General features: G+C 54.8%; 2 protein-coding genes and 1 non-coding gene across 4 annotated transcripts; 1 reads left to right on the top strand and 2 right to left on the bottom strand.

Moving 5' to 3' along the window:
• Positions 1 to 19: 19 nt before the first annotated feature.
• Positions 20 to 2,562, bottom strand: B4GAT1 (beta-1,4-glucuronyltransferase 1). The gene is made up of 2 exons (XM_004759424.3): positions 1,120 to 2,562; positions 20 to 878 (listed from the first exon to the last, which is right to left on the bottom strand). The coding sequence occupies exons 1-2, from the start codon at positions 2,173 to 2,175 to the stop codon at positions 687 to 689; spliced, it is 1,248 nt and encodes a 415-aa protein (XP_004759481.1). The 5' UTR covers positions 2,176 to 2,562; the 3' UTR covers positions 20 to 686.
• A 186-nt stretch (positions 2,563 to 2,748) lies between these two features.
• TRNAS-GCU lies at positions 2,749 to 2,830 on the top strand. Its single transcript has one exon. It is a non-coding gene; the product is annotated as a tRNA-Ser (tRNA).
• An 8,231-nt stretch (positions 2,831 to 11,061) lies between these two features.
• Positions 11,062 to 19,296, bottom strand: SLC29A2 (solute carrier family 29 member 2). 2 transcript variants are annotated; one of them, XM_013060039.2, is made up of 12 exons: positions 19,001 to 19,296; positions 18,672 to 18,753; positions 17,017 to 17,183; positions 16,644 to 16,783; positions 16,104 to 16,238; positions 15,346 to 15,443; positions 15,048 to 15,132; positions 14,352 to 14,488; positions 13,983 to 14,088; positions 13,784 to 13,869; positions 12,839 to 12,921; positions 11,062 to 12,163 (listed from the first exon to the last, which is right to left on the bottom strand). In XM_013060039.2, the coding sequence occupies exons 1-12, from the start codon at positions 19,027 to 19,029 to the stop codon at positions 12,052 to 12,054; spliced, it is 1,260 nt and encodes a 419-aa protein (XP_012915493.1). In that variant the 5' UTR covers positions 19,030 to 19,296; the 3' UTR covers positions 11,062 to 12,051. The 2 variants fall into 2 exon arrangements, with proteins under 2 accessions (XP_012915493.1, XP_004759480.1); XM_004759423.3 differs by having other exon boundaries at positions 12,839 to 13,038.
• Between the last annotated feature and the right edge of the window lie 1,352 nt (positions 19,297 to 20,648).

The following is a 20,648-nucleotide window of genomic DNA, read 5'->3' on the forward strand; positions in this document are numbered from 1 at the left end:
AGAGTCATGGAGCCAGCCGTAGGTGTGAACACTCGTTTATTTACACATGGTCGGTGGTAGGCAAATAACCCAGCCCAGCCTATTCGAGGGCACAGATCGGGCAGAGAACCTGCAGACCCTTTCTCCAGAGCTCCCGAGGGCGGAGGCGGCTGGAAGAATCAGGAAGTTTAGGATTCTGCCCAAAAGCTAAGAACTAAATTCAGTGCCTTCACCTGATTTCTTCCCCCAAAAGTCCATTTTGTTAAGTACTCAGACGTCTCAGTTCTGCCCCATTCATACTTTTCACTCTCTTACTGCCCACCCACCCCAGATTGTTAATAATAATAATAACAATAATACTGTAATAATATTAATAATACTTCACATTTGTACGAAGCTTACAGAATGGTTCACATATATAGCATCTCATCTGAGCCTCCCGACAGTTCTGTGAGGTAGGTGTGCTCACCTCCCTTTTTACAGACGGGATAACTGAGGCTCAGAGAGGAAGTGGGATTTGCTCAAGGCCACACAGCTAGTTAGTGGTAAAGCCAGGACTTGATCCCAGCACCCCGTATTCAAGTCCAGTGTTCCAACATCACAGCCACCACTGTAAAGTGGAGTGACATTTCTTCCCCCTGTCAGTCCTGAGGGATGGCCTAAGGAGGGAAGAGGCTGAGACTTCTCTGACTAGGGGAGAGAAAGGCTCAGCAGTGACGAGGGGAGTCGGGGTACTTGGCCTTCAACTCCTGTTTGAACTGGCGGTAAAGGATCTTATTGTGCTGATTTTCGGCCTCCTTTTGGGGATGGAACTTCAAAGCTTCCTTGAAGCCCTTATGAACCAGGAAACCTTCGTTGAGCACCTCGAAATCAAATCCTGCCACGTGCAGCTCACAGGCCTGTTGGGGGAGAGACAGGTCAGTGAAGCTGGAGACTGCTGGCGCCGCCACTGACCTCCCTAAAGCCCCTCTCCAGCTTTCCCACTCCTCCGGAGACATCCTGGGTCCTCCACACCATCCAACCACTTCGTGAACTACGACTGTCCCGCCTCATTGCCTCCTTTCCGTCCTGGACCACTTATAGCTCCCAGAGCCCACCACTCCTCCTGCCCCATGTCCCCTGCCCTCTCCCTTTGGGCACCTGGCTGATCCGATTGAAGCCATACTGGCGAAAGCGCTCGTCGAAAGTGGGCACCTTGCCTCCAGCCACGTAGAATGGTTCCCAGGGGTCCTGCCAGGGCACCACATAGGCAGGCCTCAGCAAGCTCTCTTCTGGCAGGTTGACCCAGCGGGAGTAGTTGGTGGGCGCCTGGCAGGGCGTGCACAGCCCATAATAGAAGGGCCGCACCTCGCCCACTTGGTAGAGCTGCAACAGCTCGTTCTTGTTCGTGGGCATGCGGCGGGCTCGGCGGATCTCGAAGGCGGGCACCACCAGTGCTGTGCCCGCCCACTGCTTGCTCTGATCCAGCATTTCCCGGAGGCCCCTCCACAGCCCCTCACTGGGCACCATGTCCACATCGATTACCAGGGCATAGTTGGCCCCTTCCCGAGCCAGATTCCTCAGCAGGTTATTGGGATAGGAGACATTGGTGCCCAGCGCATAGTTGATCCCGGGCTGGGCCACCCTGGCTAGCTTGTCAAAGACCTCCTGGCAGGACCGCAGCAGGGCAAACTCCCCCGGCTCCCGGGGATCAGGCACAGCGGCCTCATAACGCGAGGGGCACACAAGGTGCATGGCGACCCGGGCGCGCATATCGGGGCAGTGGCTGCTCAGCGCGTAGGTCAGCACCGTGGCTAGCTGCGCCTCCTCCTTGGTGGCCGCGAACACCGACACGGAGAGCGGGCCCTCCCAGCGCTCCAACAGGCCCGACAGGTGCAGCAGGTTGTCCACGCTGGCGTGCGTGGCCAGGATCACATCATTGGGGTCCATGGTGGTCTTCAGTAGGCCCCTGTAGACGCGGTAGTCGCCACTGGCGTCCAGGACGCCCCCAGAGGCCAGAGCGGTGCGGAGCTGCGCCTTGACCTGGTCCACGGACCGCGGGGACGGGGGAAAGAACTCGAAATACTGGTCTTGCTCCTCCTGCCCATGTAGCCCGGACAACAGCGACAGGTAGAGCAGCTGCAGCATCGCCACCAGCATCAGCGCGGCCAGAAGCAGCTGGTAGAAGGCGCACCGGATGGCGTAGGACATCTGCATGGCTCTCGGGGCTCCAGGGCGCGCAGCGGGGACCACCGGGCCGCAGCCTTTGCCAGCCGCCGCAAGCCCGGATTTACCGCAGCCTGCCGAGCGCAGCCGAAGCGAGCCGAGGCGAGCCGAGCCCCGCGCAGCTTCCCCGCCGGAGAGGGCCTTGGGGCGCGCCAGCTCGCCCCCTGCGCGCGAGGAGGAGCTACTGCATCCCCCGCACGCCGCGGTCTGCAAATCCTGAACGTGCCCGCGGCCGCGCCTGCCGGGTTCCCAGGGATTCTCCCCGCTCCCTCCCGATCGGTGTGCGACCCCCCGGACCAGGCGCTTTCTGAAACGCTCGTGCACTCGCCCACGCCTTAAGGCCGGGAAACCGTGGCAGAACTCTCGGTCGCGGCTTGGTGAAGGATGGCGCGGGTTCGCGGCTGCGGCCGGCGGGAAGGAACACAAAAAGTCGTTTTCCTTCCGCAGTCTCCCCCCCCCCGCCAGGTCCTAGGAAATCCACACCGAAGACGGGGGCTGGGGGCGGGGCGGAAACTGCGGAGAAGATGAGAGATAAGAGTATGTGGAAAAGCACACTTCACGTGGGACGAGGTGGCCGAGTGGTTAAGGCGATGGACTGCTAATCCATTGTGCTTTGCACGCGTGGGTTCGAATCCCATCCTCGTCGGCAGGTCGCGTTTTACAGGAGATGAGAGGGTGTACTTTTCTGACTCCCTGGGAAGAAGGGCCCGGGGCTCAGGTGCACGTAGAAGACCCGGATTGGAATTCTGGTTGATGCCAAATTGCGAGCCAATGTATTATCTGCGGTAATTAGAGAAGCCCCTTACAAGGTGCCACCGTTCTGTGTAAAATTGGTGGAATTTGGAATTTGGTAGTGGCGGGGCTGCTGGCCACGCAGCCGCCAATAACTACGAGCTTGTTGAATGGGTGAGCAAGAAGCTTCTGAAGTGTCCCGAGTGGCCGGAGCTTGAGGAGAGACTGAAAAGTAGTGACCCTCTCACTGAAGTGTCAAGGTCAAGGAAAGCTACATGGAAGGTCCGGCCTGCTATCTGGATAGGAAGGCCTGGCCAGGGAGCGACCCTGGCTCCCCAGTGTGATGGAGTGAAGCATGAGAGATTCAAAGACCAGCGTTGGGGGCATTAAGCATCCGCCTTTGGGTCATGATCAGGGGATCCTCGAATCAAGCCCCGCATCAGCTCCCTGCTCAGCTCAGCAGAGAGCCTGCTTCTCCGGCTCTCTGCCTGCTGCTCCCTGTGCTTGTGCTCTATCTCTCTCAAATAAATAAATAAATAAAATCTTAAAAAAAAAAAAAAGACCAGAGTGGAAAACCATTAATAAGGGGTCTGCTTTCCACATACCTTTCCCTATGTATCTCTTCTATCTGGCCATTCCTGATTCATACCCTTTTGTGTTAAATCTGTAACCCAGCCAGTAAAACAGTTTCCTGAGTGCTATGATTTGCGGAGGCAAATCAATCAAATCCAGTGAGGGGGTGGCGGCTGGAACCTCTGAGGTATTGCCAGTCCATCAGGAGCACAGGTGACAACCAGAACTTGCGATGGGCATCTGAAGGGGGGCGGGCGGGGTGTGCCGTCTTGTGGGACTGCGCCAGCAAGCCGTGGGACCTGCTGCTGTCTCCAGGTAGATGGTGTCAGAATTGAGTTGCGTTGAAGGGCGCTCGGGTGGTGTCGGGAGTTGCTTGGTGTGAGGGGGAAGCCCACGCATCAAGAATTAGTGTCAGAATTGTGTGTATAGAAATACAATGGGTGGTTCAGTGGGTTAAAGCCTCTGCTTTTGGCTCAGATCATGATCCCAGGGTCGTGGGATCGAGCCCCATATCAGGCTCCCTGCTGAGCAGAGAGCCTGCTTCCCTTCCTCTCTCTCTACCTGCCTCTCTGCCTACTTGTGATCTGTCTGTCAAATAAATAAAATCTTAAAAAAAAAAGAAAGAAATACAATGGAATTTTGTGTGTTGATCTTGAACCTCTAATTTTGCTGAATTTGGTTATTAGCTCTAAGTGTGTGTGTATGTGTATTCTTTAGGATTTTTTTTTCCTGTATGTGTATTTTATCATTTGTGAACATGGATGGTTTCACTTCCTCCTTTCAATTGTTGTATTTAGGACTTCCAGTGCAGAATTAAGCAGATGAAATGGTAAAAGTGGGCCTTTTCCTATCTTAGGGAGAGGCTGTGAGTCTTTTATCATCGAATACGACATTAGTTGTGGATTTTTCATAAATGTGTGTCATCAGGTTGAGGAAGTTCCTGTCTATTCCTGGTTCATTGAGTGTTTTGTTTTTTTAAGATTTTATTTATTTGACAGAGATCACAAGTAGGCAGAGAGGCAAGCAGAGAGAGAGGAGGAAGCAGGCTCCCTACTGAGCAGAGAGCCCAGTGTGGGGCTCGATCCCAGGAACCCACGATCATGACCTGAGCCAAAGACAGAGGTTTTAACCCACTGAGCAACCCGGGCACCCCCGTTTTTTTTTTTTTTAATGATTATATTTATTTGACAGAGAGACAACGAGAGAGGGAACACAAGCAGGGGGAGTGGGAGAGGGAGAAGCATGCTTCCTGCTGAGCAGGGAGCTTGATGCAGGGCTCCATCCCAGGACCCTGGGATCAGGACCTGAGCCAAAGGCAGACGCTTAGTGACTGAGCCACCCAGGCGTCCCGAGTGTTTTTATCTTGAAATGGTGTTGGGTTTTGTCAAATGTTTTTTTCTGCATTAGTGGAGATGACCTTGTGGCTTTTTCCCTTCATTATATTAATGTGGTGTGTTACATTAATTGTTTTTTTATGTTGAACCCCCTTGCATTCTGGAGTAGATCAAGCTTGGTCGTGGTATATAGTCCCTTTAATGAGCTGCTGGGTTCCGTTTGCTAGCATTTTATTGAGATTTTTACATCTTTATTCATAAGGGATATTCGTTATTAAGTTTTCTTGTGATGTCTTTATCTGGCTTTGGTCTCATAGAGTGAGTTAAGGTATGTTCTGCCTTGTATTTTTTTGGAGGAGTTTGAGAGTTTTGGTGTTCATTCTTTTTTTTTTTTTTAAAGATTTTATTGATTTGAGAGAGAGAATCAGTAGGAAGAGGGGCAGAGGGTGAAGCAGACTCCATACTGAGCAGGGAGCCTGAGAAATGACTTGACCCAAGGTCCCTGGTATCATGACTTGAGCCAAAGGCAGATGCTTAACCAACTGAACCACCAGGGCCCCCTGGTGCTCATTCTTTGAATGACTGGTAGAATTAGCCTGTGAAGTCACCAGCTCCTGAAATTTTCTTTGTTGGGACTTCTCTGATTATCGATCCTATCTTGTTATTCCTTTTGTTCTCTTTTTTAAAGATTTTATTCATTTATTTATTTGTCAGAGAGAGAGAGAGAGCGTGCGCACAAGTAAGCAGAGTGGCAGGCAGAGGTGGAAGGAGAAGCAGGCTCCCCGCCGAGCAAGGAGCCCCACAGGGGACCCCAATCGCAGGACCCCGGGATCACGACCCAAGCTGAAGGCAGCGGCTCAACCGACTGAATCCCCCAGGTGCCCCACATCTTGTTATTTCTTGTATGTTCAGACGTCTTATTTCTTCTTGAATCAGTTTTGGTAGTTTGTATATTTCTAGGATTTATTAATTTCATCTAGGTTTCTCATCTGTTGGCATACAACTGTCCATAGTATTCTCTTATAATCCTTTTTATTTCTGTATAAACAGTAGTAATGACCCCACCTTTGTTTCTGATTTTAATAACATTAAGTTCCTCTTTTTCTTAGTCTAGTCAAAAGTGGCTCAGTGGGGGGGTGCCTGGGTGGCTCAGTGGGTTGAGCCGCTGCCTTCGGCTCAGGTCATGATCAGGGTCCTGGGATCGAGCCCCGCATCGGGCTCCTTGCTCAGCGGGGAGCCTGCTTCTCTCTCTGCCTCTGCCTACCTCTCTGCCTGCTTGTGATCTCTGTCTTTCTCTCTCTGTCAAATAAATAAATAAAACCTTTAAAAAAAAAAAAGTGGCGCAGTGGGTTACGCCACTGCCTTCGGCTCAGGTCATGATCTCAGGGTCATGGAATCGAGTCCCGCATCAGGCTCTCTGCTTGGCAGGGAGCCTGCTTCCCTTCCTCTCTCTCTGCCTGCCTCTCTGCTTACTTGTGATCTCTCTCTGTCAAATAAATACACAAAATCTTAAAAAAAATAATTTGTCAATTTTGTTGAACTTTTAGTTTCATTGATTTTCTGTTTTCTATCCCGCACTGTGTTTCCCTTCACCCTAATATTTATTGTCTCTTTCCTTCCGCTAGTTATTTGCTCTTCCTTTGCTAATTGCTTGAGGTATAAAGTCAGATTACTGACTTGAGATCTTTCTTTCCTTCCTTCTTTCTTTCTTTCTTTCTATCTTTTTTTTTTTTTTAAAGTAATCTCTACCCAGTGGAGCTCAAACTCAGGACTCTGAGATCAAGCGTTTCAGGCTCAATCGACTGAGCCAGCCAGGTGACCCCTTCTTCCTCTTTCATGTAGACATTTACACCGACAGACTTCCTCTCAGCACTCTTTGGGCTGCATCCCATAACTTTCAGTGTGTGGTGTTTTCATCTTCTTTTGTCTCGAGGCATTTTCCAATTTCTCTTTTGATTTTCTTTCTTTCGAGGAGAGATTTTTTTTTTTTAAGATTATTTATTTATTTATTTAACAGAGAGAGAGAGAGAGAGATCACAAGTAGGCAGAGAGGCAGGCAGAGAGAGAGGAGGAAGCAAGCCTGATGCGGGGCTCGATCCCAGGACCCTGGGATCATGACCTGAGCCAAAGGCAGAGGCTTTAACCCACTGAGCCACCCAGGTGCCCTGTTATACAACGTTCTTAACTGTACTCCCTATGCCATACTTTTCGTCTCCACGACTGACTTGTCTGCAGGTGGAAGTTTGCCCCGCTTCATCCCTTCTGCCTATTTCATTCATCCTCTCGTCCCCTTCTTCTTTGTTCTCCGTATTTATGGGTCTGCTTTTTGGTTTTTTTGGTTGTTTTGGTTTTCAGATTCCACAAAAGAGTGAAATCATACGGTGTTTGTCTTTCTCTGACTTATTTCACTTAGCATAATACGCTCTAGGTTCTTTCATGAGAGAAAAAAAAATTCTTTTTTATGTCTGAGTAATGTTCCTCCGTGTGTGTGTGCATGTGTGTGTGTATCACATCTTCTTTATCTGTTCATCCATCAATGGACTCTTGGGCTGTTTCCATATCTTTTGACTTCTTTTTTTTTTTTTTTTTTTTTTTTTTTTGACAGAGAGAGAGAGATCACAAGTAGGCAGAGGCAGGCAGAGAGAGGGGGGGAAGCAGGCTCGCTGCCGAGCAGAGAGTCTGATGTGGGGCTCGATCCCAGGACTCTGGGATCATGACCTGAGCCGAAGGCAGAGGCTTTAACCCACTGAGCCACCCAGGCGCCCCATCTTTTGACTTCTTTTTAACCCATTAGTTCCAAATATGTTAATTGGTACATATTTGGGAATTGTCCTCTTGTTGTTATTGGTTTCTAGTTTTATTCTACCGTGATTAGAAAAGATACTTTGTAGGATTTCAATTTTTTAAAATGTAGCGCAGTTTTGCTTGGTGTCCTACTTGGCGATCTATTCTGGGAGATGTTTCTTGGGCGCTCGAGAAGGAGATACATATGTTCTGCTGTTGAAGGTGAATGCTCTGTGTGTGTTTGCTTGGCCTGATGGTGTGCTCAGGTCATCTGCATCCTTGATCTTTTGTCCGGTTGTTGTGTCCCTCATTGAAGGTGGGGCATTGATGTGTCCAACTATTCTTATAGAAATGTGTATTTTTCCTTCAAATTCATCCATTTTTGTTTCGTATGCTTTTTGGGATTTTGTTATTAGGTGTGCATGTGTTTATAATTATTTTACCCTTTTATGAATATATAACATCCTCCTTTGTCTCTTAAATAATTCTTTTTTTATAAAAGATTTTATTTATTTGACAGGCAGAGATCACAAGTAGGCAGAGAGGCAGGCAAAGGGGGGGGGTGGGAAGCAGGCTCCCTGCTGAGCAGAGAGTCCGATGTGGGGCTCGATCCGAGGACGCTGGGATCATGACCTGAGCCGAAGGCAGAGGCTCAACCCACTGAGCCACCCAGGTGCCCCATCTTAAATAATTCTTGACATGAACTCTCCTTTGTCTGATATTAGTATATTCATTCTGGCTGTCTTTTGATGACTATTGGCATGGAATACCTTTTCTCATTCTTTCATTTTTCAATTCGTTTGTGTTTTTTGCTCTAAGGTGAGTTTCTGGTAAACAGCATACGGTTGCATCATTTTTTTTTTAAGATTTTATTTATTTATTTGACAGAGACCACAAGTAAATAGAGAGGCAGGCAGAGAGAGAGAGAGAGAGAGAAGGGAGGAAGCAGGCTCCTTGCTGAGCAGAGAGCCCCATGCAGGGCTGGATCCCAGGACCCTGAGATCATGACCTGAGCCCAAGGCAGAGGCTTAACCCACTGAGCCACCCAGGTGTCCCAATGCATCATTTTTTAATCTATCTGACAACCTCTGCCTTTTCATTGGAAAGTTGAATCAATTCACAAACCAGGCCTCCTCCTCATAAAAGGGTGAGAATCTAGAGGGCAAGGACTGGCCTTCCGAGGTTTGTGTCCCTATCTCAGGGCTTGCCACATAGCGCCCTCTACAGGTGTTTGCTGATGGCAGCCGGCTGCTTCTGAGGGCCTGCGGGCAGGACTGTCAGGCTGCGGATGTGGCAGGGACTGGGCACCAGGAGAGGAACGGACAGACGCATCAGTACGTTTCCGGCACCGAAAGCCCGCTGCATCCTGACTGAATGGGCAGGTTGGGCTGAGTCTACCAGGAAGGAGGATGGGAAGAAGGAATTGCAATGCGACATCAGAAGGACATCTGAGGGATGAGTGTCCTCTTTCTGGGCCCATCTTCCCTCCACCACTCAGCCCAGCGTGGGCTGCTCTCGAAGACTGTGGACCAGCACCGGTGGGTTCCCTGGGACTGTTGCCTGGCCTGCGAGGGTGGGTCTGGCAGGTCTGGGGACCTTTGGGTTCAAAAGGCAACAGTCTGGGGGCGCCTGCCTGGCTCAGTGGGTTGGGCCTCTGCCTTCGGCTCGGGTCATCATCCCAGGGTCCTGGAATCGAGCCCTGCGTCGGGATCTCCGCTGGGTGGGGAGCCTGCTTCCTCCTCTCTCTCTGCCTGCCTGTCTGCCTACTGGTGATCTCTGTCTGTCAAAAAAAAAAAAGCAACAGTCTGTGAAGGTGGAGAAGGAGAAGGGGCCCAGGGCGGGAGTGGTCCTGTTCTCACCATTCCCAGCCAGGCGTCCGGCGCGGCCTTGTGGTCTGCACAAGATTCCGTTAGGACTACAAGCCCCGTTTGGTAGACGTCTGTCTGTACTCCATCCCCACCCTCTCCCCAGGACTCCACGCACTGACGGGCAAGTCCCCATTCCCAGTGCTTATCAGTGAAAGGACCTGGCTTTGAACCCAGAATGCTGGATCAGGGGCGCCTGGGGGCTCAGTGGTTTAAGCCTCTGCCTTCAGCTCAGGTCATGATCCCAGCGTCCTGGGATCGTGTCCCGCATCAGGCTCTCTGCTCAGCGGGGAGTGGAGCCTGCATCCCCCTCTCTCTCTGCCTGCCTCTCTGCCTACTTGTGATGTCTGTCTGTCAAATAAATAAATAAATAATCTAAAAAATTAAAAAAAAAAACCCAAAATAGTTTCTATTAAAAAAAAAAAAAAAGAAAAGAATGCTGGACCAGCTCACCCGCACGTAACCACTAGGTTAAGCGGCCTCTGAAGAGGCAACCACCCCTTTCTCTCCTGGATCTCTCCTCTGTCTAACCCCCAATTTATGCCTCATCCCTAAGGTCCTTCATCATTGGTCCCCAACCCACTGCTCCAGCCTCATCCTCTCCCCTCTGGCTCTCTCATATCTTAGGGGCTCCCCAACTCCCCAATCCCCCCAACCAGAAGTCCCCACTGTTCCCTGAGTTTCCTAAATATGCTGTGTCCATGCCACCGCCCTGCTGTCTCTGCCTGGACACCCCTCCCCGACCTGGGCCTTGTGTATGTTTGCGGGGGGGGGGGGCGGGGGGGGACACAACAAAGACTACAACTCATTTACTCATTTTTCCTTCCTTTGAGGCACGGCTGAGGGGACACTTCCTCAGAGCTGCCGCCTTGACTTTCCAGAGCATCGTTTTTTGGACTCTTACACTCCATACTTCTGAAGGGCCCTCACAGACCCCCTCCCGCATTACATGTCACATTCTATGTCCCATGGCCTTGGGGCGGGGACCTGTCTCCTTTGTGTCAGGCTCACCAGAGTCTGGCACAGTGAACAGTAGTCAAAGGAATGAACCCTCCCTTGGGGGTTCTGCCCTGTGGCTTCAGTTCAGCCCCCAAGGTCCTATCTCACCTCTGAGCAGGGAACCCGTGCTGGCTCAGGGCCGGGTATTTAATAGCTGCTCAGTGAACGTTCTTGGCAGGCGGGAGGGCACGTGGGCAGAAAGGCTGGTGCCTCTGAAGGCTTCGCTTTTCTCTGGGCTGGGCAGGATGGTACAGGCGTGTGATGAGGCAGGACTCTTGTCCATCCCTCCGGGAAATTCACCGACTACCTCCCCGAGGCTCCATTTTTGAGAAGGGGCAGGGCTGGGGAGGCAGAGGACCCCAGTGGAGGGAGAGAGCGACAGCAGTTCACGCAGCCGGGTGCTCTGCCCAGGAGCGCAGGCCACTATGTGCTCAAGAGGGCCCAGCACAGGGATGCCCATGAATCTCCACCCTCTCAGGGCCTCAGTTATCCCATCGGTCAAATGGGTACAATCAGCCCTACCCCACCCGGCTCATCAAAGCCAATAGAGCTGAAAGCGCTTTGGAAATAAAGACTCAGTGAACCAATTATACAAATGAAGAAGGTTGTTATTAGACCCAGGAGCAGGATTGGAGGGAGGAACAGCCAAAATGTGGAGTAAGTGCTTAGGACTCCTGCCTTGAGCCTCTTGAAGGAAAGAGAAGCAGGTAGTGGGCAGGAAGAACAGCACCTACAGGGAGGAGGGGGGTGGGGGCTGGGTCCCGGCTCTGCCACGGACCAGGACCAGTCGTTTCCCCCTGAGACTTGGTTTCCTCACCTGCACGCGGGGAGCGCACGATCCCTGCCTGGCTCCCCCCAAAGGTCTCAGTGTGACTCGGGGACAGAAGAGCTTTGCACACTGTAAAGAGATGCGCACCCGTGAAAGCCCACTGCAGCTCCGAGACCGAGGCCCAGCCAGGCTCTGGGGAGTGGAGACAGTTAGGTGTTGGCAATGAAAACACTGTTTAGGCCCACAGGGTCCCGTGAGTACCCTCAGATCCCTAATGTCTGTTCCTTCTCCCTGCTGCCCTCAGCTTCCCTGGCATCCTCTGCCCTGGGGTCTGAGAGATTTGATCCTGGGGTTACTGCAGCCTGGGGAGACGAGCAACTCCCCACTCCCACTCTCAGCCAGAGGCTGGGCCCCACCAGCCACACCCTTGGCAAGACCCCACTGGTGGCCTCCGATCCCCACAGATTAGCAAGTGCATTTCTTGAAATTAACAGATAGACTCTTGGCCGTCTTTTCCCTGATCGGCGCCCTTGGGATGAGGTTGTGTGCATCTCTAAATAGTCCGTCTCTGTGTGTCGGCTCCATTCCTGGGTGAGGGTCAGAATGACCGCTGGTGAATTTTTCCTTGCAGCTCCCAAGTGGACACCAGCCAGGGAAGGAGAGCAGCACCCCACCGCCTCCTGGCACCTCCAGACCAAGGGGACCTGCCCAGCAGAGGCTTGAACCTGGCTCGCCATTCCCCCTGCGTTGGGGTCTCAGCTCCCAAGGGGCAGCGAGGAGAGAGCTGTGGGCAAGCCCTGGACGGAACACTTCAGAGCAGAGCCTTGAAGAGGAAGGAAAAGGCGGCTCCACAGGAGAGCCCCAGGGCCAAGAAGAAGGTCATGAGCGTGCCAGCCACCTCCCTCTCGTGTGGTAGCACCTGCCTAGGACACACAAGAGGAGGAACTCTTAGGGGACACCAGGCCAAGTCTCGACCCAACGCCAGTGCCCTCTGCTTCCCTTACAACAGGGCACCTGAACTCTAGTCTGGGCTGACCCCACCTCTGGGTCACTGTAACTAGGCCCTTCTCTCTGGACTTTAGTTTCCCAATCTATCAAGCCTGGCCCCTGCCAAGGACATTTCTCGGGCCCCTGTAGGCCCAGTTTTAGAGGATTCTAGATTCCACTGCCTTCGAGCGCCACACAATGTCCCAGCCTTGTCCTCCCTGTCACCTTTACTCTCTCTGGATTCTCAACTCGATTGTCCCTAAAGTAAAGAGCCCATGATCCCCCACTGGATCAAGACATTAGCTCCACGTTCAACTGAGAATTTGGAGAGGCTTTGGGACCTAGGCCCAGAGGGGAGTCTCTGGAAGTTGTCCGGGCTATTTCATTGGCAGGAATGTGTCTCCCCATAACCCCACCCCCTCAGCCGCCCCACCTGCTCAGGCTCCATCTCCCCAGCTCCTGCCCCGAGGCAGGCTCAGTGTGGCTCAGTGTGGGTGGGGGGGTGGGGGCCGCCCCACAAGCGAGGCCTAGAGACAGCTAGTGAAGCCGAGTGGGTCCCCTCTCCGCCAGCCCACCTCCCCAGCCCCAGGCCCTCCCTCCTGCCCCCAGACCTGGGCGCCAGGCACATGGTGAGGGACATCAGATAGCCGTTGGAGACAGCGAAGAGCAGCATGAAAGTGATGAAGTAGGCATCCTGTGGGAAGAGGATGGGCAGCCGGGACCTCTCGGGCACGTGGCACAGCATGAAGAGTGGCACGAACAGGATTCGCAGGCCGACAAGCAGAGGCAGCAGCCGGCTGTCCTCGTCCGGCTGTGGCAGAAGCTGGGCTGAGGGCTGTCCCTGGGAGCCCGCCCCGGCTGGACTCTGTCACTTGCCCTGACCTCCTACTCTGCGTGTGCCGGGGAGGGCCCAGCACGGAGGCCTCTGGAGGGTGAGGGGCTGGGCCGAGGCCACCCAGCAATCAAAGACTGGCCGGGGGCTAACCCCCTCCGTCCCTTCTGAGCTCCTCTCTCTGCAGCAGAACTGGGGGAGACCTTACACAGCATCTTTGGTTTCCCACCTAGGCTCCTCCAAGGACACCGGGGGGTTCCACGGACCCCTCTGGGGCAGGTGGGGTTGCTGAATAAGATTGGAGGCTGGGGATCCAGACCCCAGCCCAGCCGGGATCAGAGCAGCTCCTCTTTGGTCTGCCTCATTCTATCTCCTTGGAAGACTTCATTTAGAGAAGTAGCACCTTGGCTAAAAGCAATCCGGACACTCGGAATCTTGTCCAACCTCTCACATGGGATAGGAACCTCCAGGTAAGGGTCTCTGGGCTGGATGCTGGTGACACAGGTCAACTGGACATGACTTCTGCTTTCAAGGAGCTCATTGTCCAAGCCCTGCCTTGCATACCTCCAGGGGCCAGGAGCTCACTACCTCTTAGCCAGCTGTTCTGTTGCCAGACCTAGATTGGTCCGACTTTGGGGAGATCATCCTTCTGGGCTCTTTCACACCCTCTGATCCCCAGCTGCTTCCTGGAAGGGTCAGGTGCCCCCAGCCCAGGTATGCTCACCCACAGGAAGTAGGAGGTCAGGCTCCGTCCTACCCAGTCCATGATGTTGAAGAGAAGGAAGCAGCAGATGGGGTTGAAGAACCGACCTGGGAGAGAAACAGGGCTCATCCTGGTCCCTCCTCCCTCCCCCTCCCTTAATTCCTCTGCCCTCCTCCCGCCCTCTCCCCTGCCCCGCCCTCTTCTGCTTCCCAGCACTCACTCCACTTCCCAGGACTGGTGGAGCTGGTCACCATGGCGGTGATTGCAGGGAACACAGACAGAGTGACAGTGAAGACAAGCACAAGGCACAGCGCCGTCAACCAGATCTGAGAGCCAGAGGCAGGGGTGTAAGTAGGCGGCACCAACTAGGGCCCCAAACGCAGCCCCAGCCTCCAAGCCCTGGCCCTGGAGGCAAGACACCCGAGGCCTGGGCCTCGCTGTGTTCCTGACCCACTAGGACTCTGGCACCTTGAAGTGGACCAGGGGAGCATGAAGGTCCCACTCCATTTTAAGGGTCTTTAGAGAGGTCTGGAGAGAGTAGCTCTCTCTTCCCCAGGGCTGGTGGTTGGAGGCCACATCCAAGCCGAACCTTTTGGAAGACAATGAAAACTGAAGGTTTTCCTGGCTTCTGGGGCTCCTCAGGCTCCAGTTCTGGCTCCTTCTCAGCGTCCAGATCCAGAGTCAGGGCTACCTTCTGGGGACTGTTGGGAATACCGTTCTTCTCATCTGGGGCAAGAGGGGAGGTCAGAGTCATGCCTGTGGCAGCCAGGTTCCATGGAGAGTGATTCCCAGCAGTTAAAACAAGTGGCTCTCCTCCAGCCCGGGATGTAGGCAAAGAGAATTAACCAGGGAAATATGCTAAGCTACTTCTTATGAAGCACATACGTGTGTCGGGCAGAGTTAAGCACCTTAAACAGATTATCTCCCTGTTACTCCTTTCCAGATAAAGAAATGGAGGCTCAGAGGGGTTAAGGGACTTGTTTAAGGTCACCCAGCTTGGATGCCGGAGGCCGGGATCCGAATAAATGCATTTGGACCCAGAACTAGCGTGTTGGCGCTCCACTGTCTCCCCATTTTACAGAGGGGGAAACCGGCGCTCGAAACCCACAGGGATGGCTCTGCTCCCACTGGATTTCTTCTGGGTCTACTCACACGAGTCTACTAGGGTTGAGGACTCCAGCTGGGAGGTGTCCCAGAGGGGAAATGCTTCCCTGCGGAGGTAGCTTCGGCCTCCCTTGGGTCCCCCCGCCCCGCCATGCACTGCCACGCAGGGTCCTGAACTCACCAGACTGGAGGAGCTCAGCTTTGGTCTCCAGCTCCTGCCCTGGCGCCTGTGACGGTTTCTTGGCTAGGTAGTAGCGGGCAAACTCCTGCAGAAGGAAAGCGTTGGCCCTGCCTGGCGTGGCGGAGGCGTCTGGCTCCCTCTCCACCCTGTGGACTGCGAGGCTGGCGTCCCCCAGTGGCTGACTCCTCTGGGGATCAGGTCCCTTCCTCCTCCTCCCCTGGCCTCTCGCAGGGCCTCAGACTCAGAGCTGTATCTGAGATGCTCTGAAGTGGGGCCTCGAGCCCAGTACCAGGCTCACCAGGTGGGGCAGGCTCAGGTAACACACGATGGACATGAAGATGCCCACGCAGGGTGTGATGAAGTACCCCAGGGCGGAGGTCTGGGCATCCACGCCACCTGTGCAGAAACTTCAGCTGCAGAGTGGAGGGGGCTGGTCCCGCGGGCTCCCTTGGGCGGGGGATAGGGGCGGGGCTAATGACTCGTCCCACTTCCCATTATGCACTTCTCAGCTTCACCTCCTGGCCTCTTCCGCTCTGCTGGCTGACAAAACTCAGGAGCCCATGCAGGACCCCAGGCCAGCCCTTTGCTTCTTTCATTCCTGCCTGTCACTTTTGTTGAGCACCTATTATGTGCTCATTTTTACTGCACGCTCCGTACAGTCTGAGGACAGAACTCTTAAGAAGCATTTCGGTTGGAAAACTGACACAGGTGTCCAGTGCCCTTGGCTGGGGAGCAGTGGGATTAGGATTCCAACCAAATTTACCTGAATCTTAACCCTGTCCCCCCTTCCCTGAACCCCAGGCTGCTGCCACTTACCAGCGTCAGCCTCAGGAATCCTGCCCCAGGCCCCAAGTTAACCCAGCCCTCACCTGATCATTCTCTCACTATAGAGCCCAAGAGTCCCACTCCCTACCCCCAAACCCAACCCCAGCTTCCCATCACCTCCATCTCTACCCAGAACCCAAGGCATCTCACTCCTAGCACACTCTGTCTGCTCCCCAGAATCCCAGAGGCCGCTTCCACCCCCTCCTGCCGCAACCACCCAAGTCCACTCACTGGCCATGGACATGAGCATGGCCAGGGCAGCGAAGATCCCAGCCAGGCCCTGGCCACTGAGGAAGAGGGTGCTGTAGGTGGAAGGCATGGTGCCCAGCTGCCCGAAGAGGCTGCCCTGCAGAACTGCACAGAAGGCTGTGGAGGGAGAAGAGTGGGGGCTGTCGCTCAATGAGGCAGGCCTTAGAGGCTCCCTGGAAGAGGCGGTGGCAGGGTACACAGGAGACCCTGGACTAGGTCGGGCAGGCATCAGACTCTGGGCATCCTGGTGTAACACTGTCCCATTCATTCTTCTCATGTGCGGCCATAGGTCTGAGGGACTAGGGGCCAGGAGACCTGATCTTAGGTCACTGTGGGTTTGGGACAAGTGACTTTTCTCTTCCCTCTGGGGCTCAGTTTCTCCTCAGGGATAGGAGTGCAGCCGCTGCTGTTTTTCCTTCTAGGATATGTTGGGCCTTTTCAGTTACAAAGAAGAGGCTCGGCTGAAGCCCGGGGTGCAGGGGGTGGGGAGGTGGGGAGGCAGGGAGGGGAGGCGGTGCTCACAGTTGATGAACCAAACAGACGCCATGGTGATGGAGAAGAAGGGCCCAGGGCTCATGTCCACCTTGACCAACGCCGCCGTCAGGGCAAAGAGCAGCAGGATAGCCAGCAGGCTGCCCAGAATCCGCACCGTCTCAGGGACGCTGCTCATAGGTAGGGGTGGAGTGGGCATTGGCTGGACCCCCGGCCCGGGGTGGGGGGGGAGGCAGGCAAGAGATGGAGCTCAGGGTTGGACAGCGGGAGCTGGAGGGGGCATGCAGGGGCAGTGGAGGAAGGATGGGAGGTCTTCCCTGGGCCCAGGGATGGATGGCGCTTCCTTAGCAGGGGCACCACAGAGGGGCGGCCTGCGGGGAGCCCGAGGGGCGGGGCCTCTCACCACTGGTACAGGAAGGAGTTGAGGAGAGTGAAGAGCAGCAGGGGCAGCTGGGACAGCAGCGTCACCCAGTTGTTGAAGTTGAAGGCGTCTGCGGGGCCGGTGTGGTTGCTGTCCAGGGTGCCGGTGGTGGTGGTGGTGTTGGCCCCTGCCAGCCGGCCCTGGAAGTACTGCCAGGATGCCAGGGGAGGGGGTACAGGTCACCCTCCGACCTACCCTGAGGAACCCGCCAGCTTTTCTTCTCTGTCTGCTCCCCTGCTTGCCATTGCTCAGTTAACGTCTGCGGGAGCTGTCTGTCCTGTACTGATCCTAGCGCCTGGCACACAGTCAGAGCTTGATGAATGTTCCCTGAATTGAACAGCTGATGTCTGGGACAGAGCCCAAGCCCTAAGAACCCCCAGCTTGGGCCTTACTCCATCTTTGAATCACCCCTCCTCTGCAGAGCCCTGGTTCCAGCCTCTACCCCCATTCCTGCAGCAGCTTCCAGACTCCTGAAGATTTACTGAGTGCCTACTGTAAGCCAGGCCCAGCCTAAGTGCTGACCAACCGTATTCCCTCTGGAACACACATTCATTAAGCTTCTGTTTAACTTCCACCTCCCCACCCCCAGGGTTCGCCCCTGTTGCCTTCAGGGCAAAGCCCCAAGATATTGAAACAGCAGCGGGAGCCCTTCAGAACCAGATCCTGGCCTCCCTGTTGGGTTGCATCTCCTGCTCCATGCTGCGAAGCTCTAGTACCCCAGGCTCTGGCCCTTTCTCCGAACAGGTTGGCATTCCCCTGCCTGAGTGCCTTTACGAGGAATGCCTGGAATGCCTTCTCCCTTTCCTCCTGCTATCTCCTAACCCCCAAACACCCATGCTTTACCTACCCTTCTCCTAAGTTACAAATCACCTCTTCTATGAAGCAGAAGGAATTACTCCCTCCTCCACCCCCGCCGGGGACTCAAAGGACTTTGCTCCAAGCCTGGAGTGGCAGGTGCCCTATTAAATTATTAATAGCTCTTTGGCACCCAAGTCTTTCTCAAGACCAGGGGCTGATTTAACTTTGGGTCTCCAGGGCCCAGCAGAGAGCCAGACACTGAAAAGGCATCTGGAAAGTTGCTGCACTGACTATGTATGAATAACCCAGTCCTAAAGAGAATACAAACCCCACGTTTCTGCCTTCCCTTGAGAGAATGCGGGCTGCGAAAGGGCCGAGGTTTCCTCTGTTGTGTTTCCCCCTATCGCCCCAGTGCCAAGAACAGGGCCTGGTTCACAGTAGATGCACATTATTAACTGTTTGTTGGGTGAATGAATATAATTTGCTTTTATTCAATGAAAACCAAAGGCTTGGATAACCCACTTTGGGAGTGGATTAGCCCAGGAATGACTCGCCAGGGAATAATGACCAACGAGGGGGGTGGGTGGGTAGTTCTTGGCTATCCCACAGCTCCCGTCCCCGTTGGTGGCCTTGCCCCTCTAGGATCTGGGCGTCTCTGAAACCTTGACGTTTCCTATCAGTGAGCGGGGCACCTCCCCTCTCTGAGGCTCTTTGCTTCAGCGGACAAACGGGCAGAATGAGGAGTCAGAGGCGGCGCGGTGGGAAAGCGCCTGGTACTCCTCGAGTCCCAGGCGATGGTGGTTGTGGCCATGAGGCTGGGCACTCTAGCCGAGTCTCACCGGGATGGCCGTAATGAAGAAGTTCCAGGGAAGGAGCGTGCCCAGGCCCAGGATGAAGAAGCTGATCCCGACCAGGTGGTAGCTGTGAGGATCAGTCAGAAGGTCACCCTGAGGACGCGTCGCCTCCCCGCCCCCCGCCAGGCCGCCCCCTCCGCAGAGCGGACTACAACCCCCATCACCCTGGCTCAGGTAGCTGAGGGAGGAGACTGATGGGAATTGTAGTTCCATCTCGTCTGCTTTGAGCCTCGGAGCGCCCGAAGGCAGCGGGTCTGCGCTGGCCACGGCCACCCGGATATCCCCGTCCGCACCCCACCGGGTCCCCAACTCGCCTGTCTTGTGGGGCGTCTCCTCGCGCCATGGCCGCCCAGAGGGATGCGCCGGGGTGGGAGGGAGGTGGCGCGCTGCACCTGCACAGACGCCGGGGCCGGAGGGCCGGGGGATCGGGAATACTGGGTCTGGTGGGCGGCGGACAGAAGGAGGGGGTCGGGTCTCCCCGAAAGGGGCGGGGGCGGGGGAGAGGCGGGAGCAGGGGAGGAAGGCCGGGACCGATTTCCAACGGTGTCAGGCTCCTCGGGCTCGGACCTCGCTCCGCCTCCGGGGCGGGGACAGAGGGTCGTACCACCCCTCCCCACCTCCTCCTAGCCCGGACTCTGGACTCCCGCTTTGGACCCGCTGGAGCTCGAGGACCCAGGACTGCCCTCGTGGTCCCGGGCGGCTGAGAGGCAGCTGACCTGAGAAGGTCCCCGGGGCCTCCCCGCCTCGCGGTCGCGGGTCACGGACCTCGGCGGGAGGGGTGGGGGAGGCGGTAGGGGAGGTACCCCGCCCCTCCCCCGCCCCGGGCTGGCGAGCGGTCCCGGTCCCTCCGGCAGTTCGAGGTGGTGTCGGACCCGCGCAGCGTCGGGTAACTCGGGAGCCCGCGGAGGGGCTGGCTTGTCCAGGGGTAACCTGAGCGTCTGTCACCAGCGGTCCTGGGGGGCTGCGCCGAGCTGGGTGCTTCGGGAGGCCAAGGAGAGGGCCCTGTGCGGTGCTGTCTGAGCCCGCAGGCGGGTCTGGAAGAGAGACGGACCGACGCCTTCTTCTCCTCCAAGCGGTGACTGGGGAAGCATCGGGCCTTTGGGGCGCCCTGCGGAGGCGTGGGCCCAGCTGGGGAGTCCAGGCGGGCTTGGCGACAGTGAGGCTGAGCTGCGTTCCGGGCAGCAAGGGGTTAAGCAAAGGCTCAGGAGGAATGGGTGACCCGGAGATGTTCTCCCAGCGCTGCCGCCAAGCGAGCAAACAAACAAACAAACAAACAACTTTCTCGGGCGGCCCCAGGTCACATCACATCAAACCTATTAAGACGCACCCACCTCCTACTTTTTTTTTTTTTTTCCTGTGAAAAACTTCTAAAAGATTATAAACCGCTGCAATTTTGGAATTAATTTGCTCTAGCTCAAGTAATTTACAAATGGATCTGTTTGCTCTGCAGTTCCCGTGCATACAGGGGATGCTGGAGAAGTGAGAGGCTCCAGACCACAAATTACTTTCATAAGCAATGAAATTTCACGACCACTTCCAGATTACATGAGTGTTTCTCCATTCGACTGTGAGTCTATGGGACGACTGTGCTGGTCTGGGCCAGTGCTTTATTACTGCAAACACCTCGTGGTCCTGCCAGGTTGGTAGCAGGTCCTGGATAAATGGGTTGTAATAAATACAGCGATTGAGGGAGAAAAGGGACAGCATTAAATTACACTGAAAGAGAAAGTTATTTTCTTTTCAGTTTGCTTTCAAAATATGTCAAGGGGAAAGTCTCAACTTGGTGCTAACATGTTTCTAGCACATGTTGGTCTCTCTCCCTCTTTCTCTGACAAAGAGATGGCTTCAGGGCGGCTGCTGACAACTTTGTTTAAAGAGAAATTAATAGGGACGCCTGGGTGGCTCAGTTGGTTGGACGACTCCCTTCGGCTCAGGTCATGAGCCCGGAGTCTCGGGATCGAG

The sequence above is a fragment of the Mustela putorius genome, unplaced genomic scaffold (assembly GCF_011764305.1).
Source record: "Mustela putorius furo isolate JIRA1106 unplaced genomic scaffold, ASM1176430v1.1 tig00000127_pilon_pilon_pilon, whole genome shotgun sequence".
NCBI lineage: Eukaryota > Metazoa > Chordata > Mammalia > Carnivora > Mustelidae > Mustela > Mustela putorius.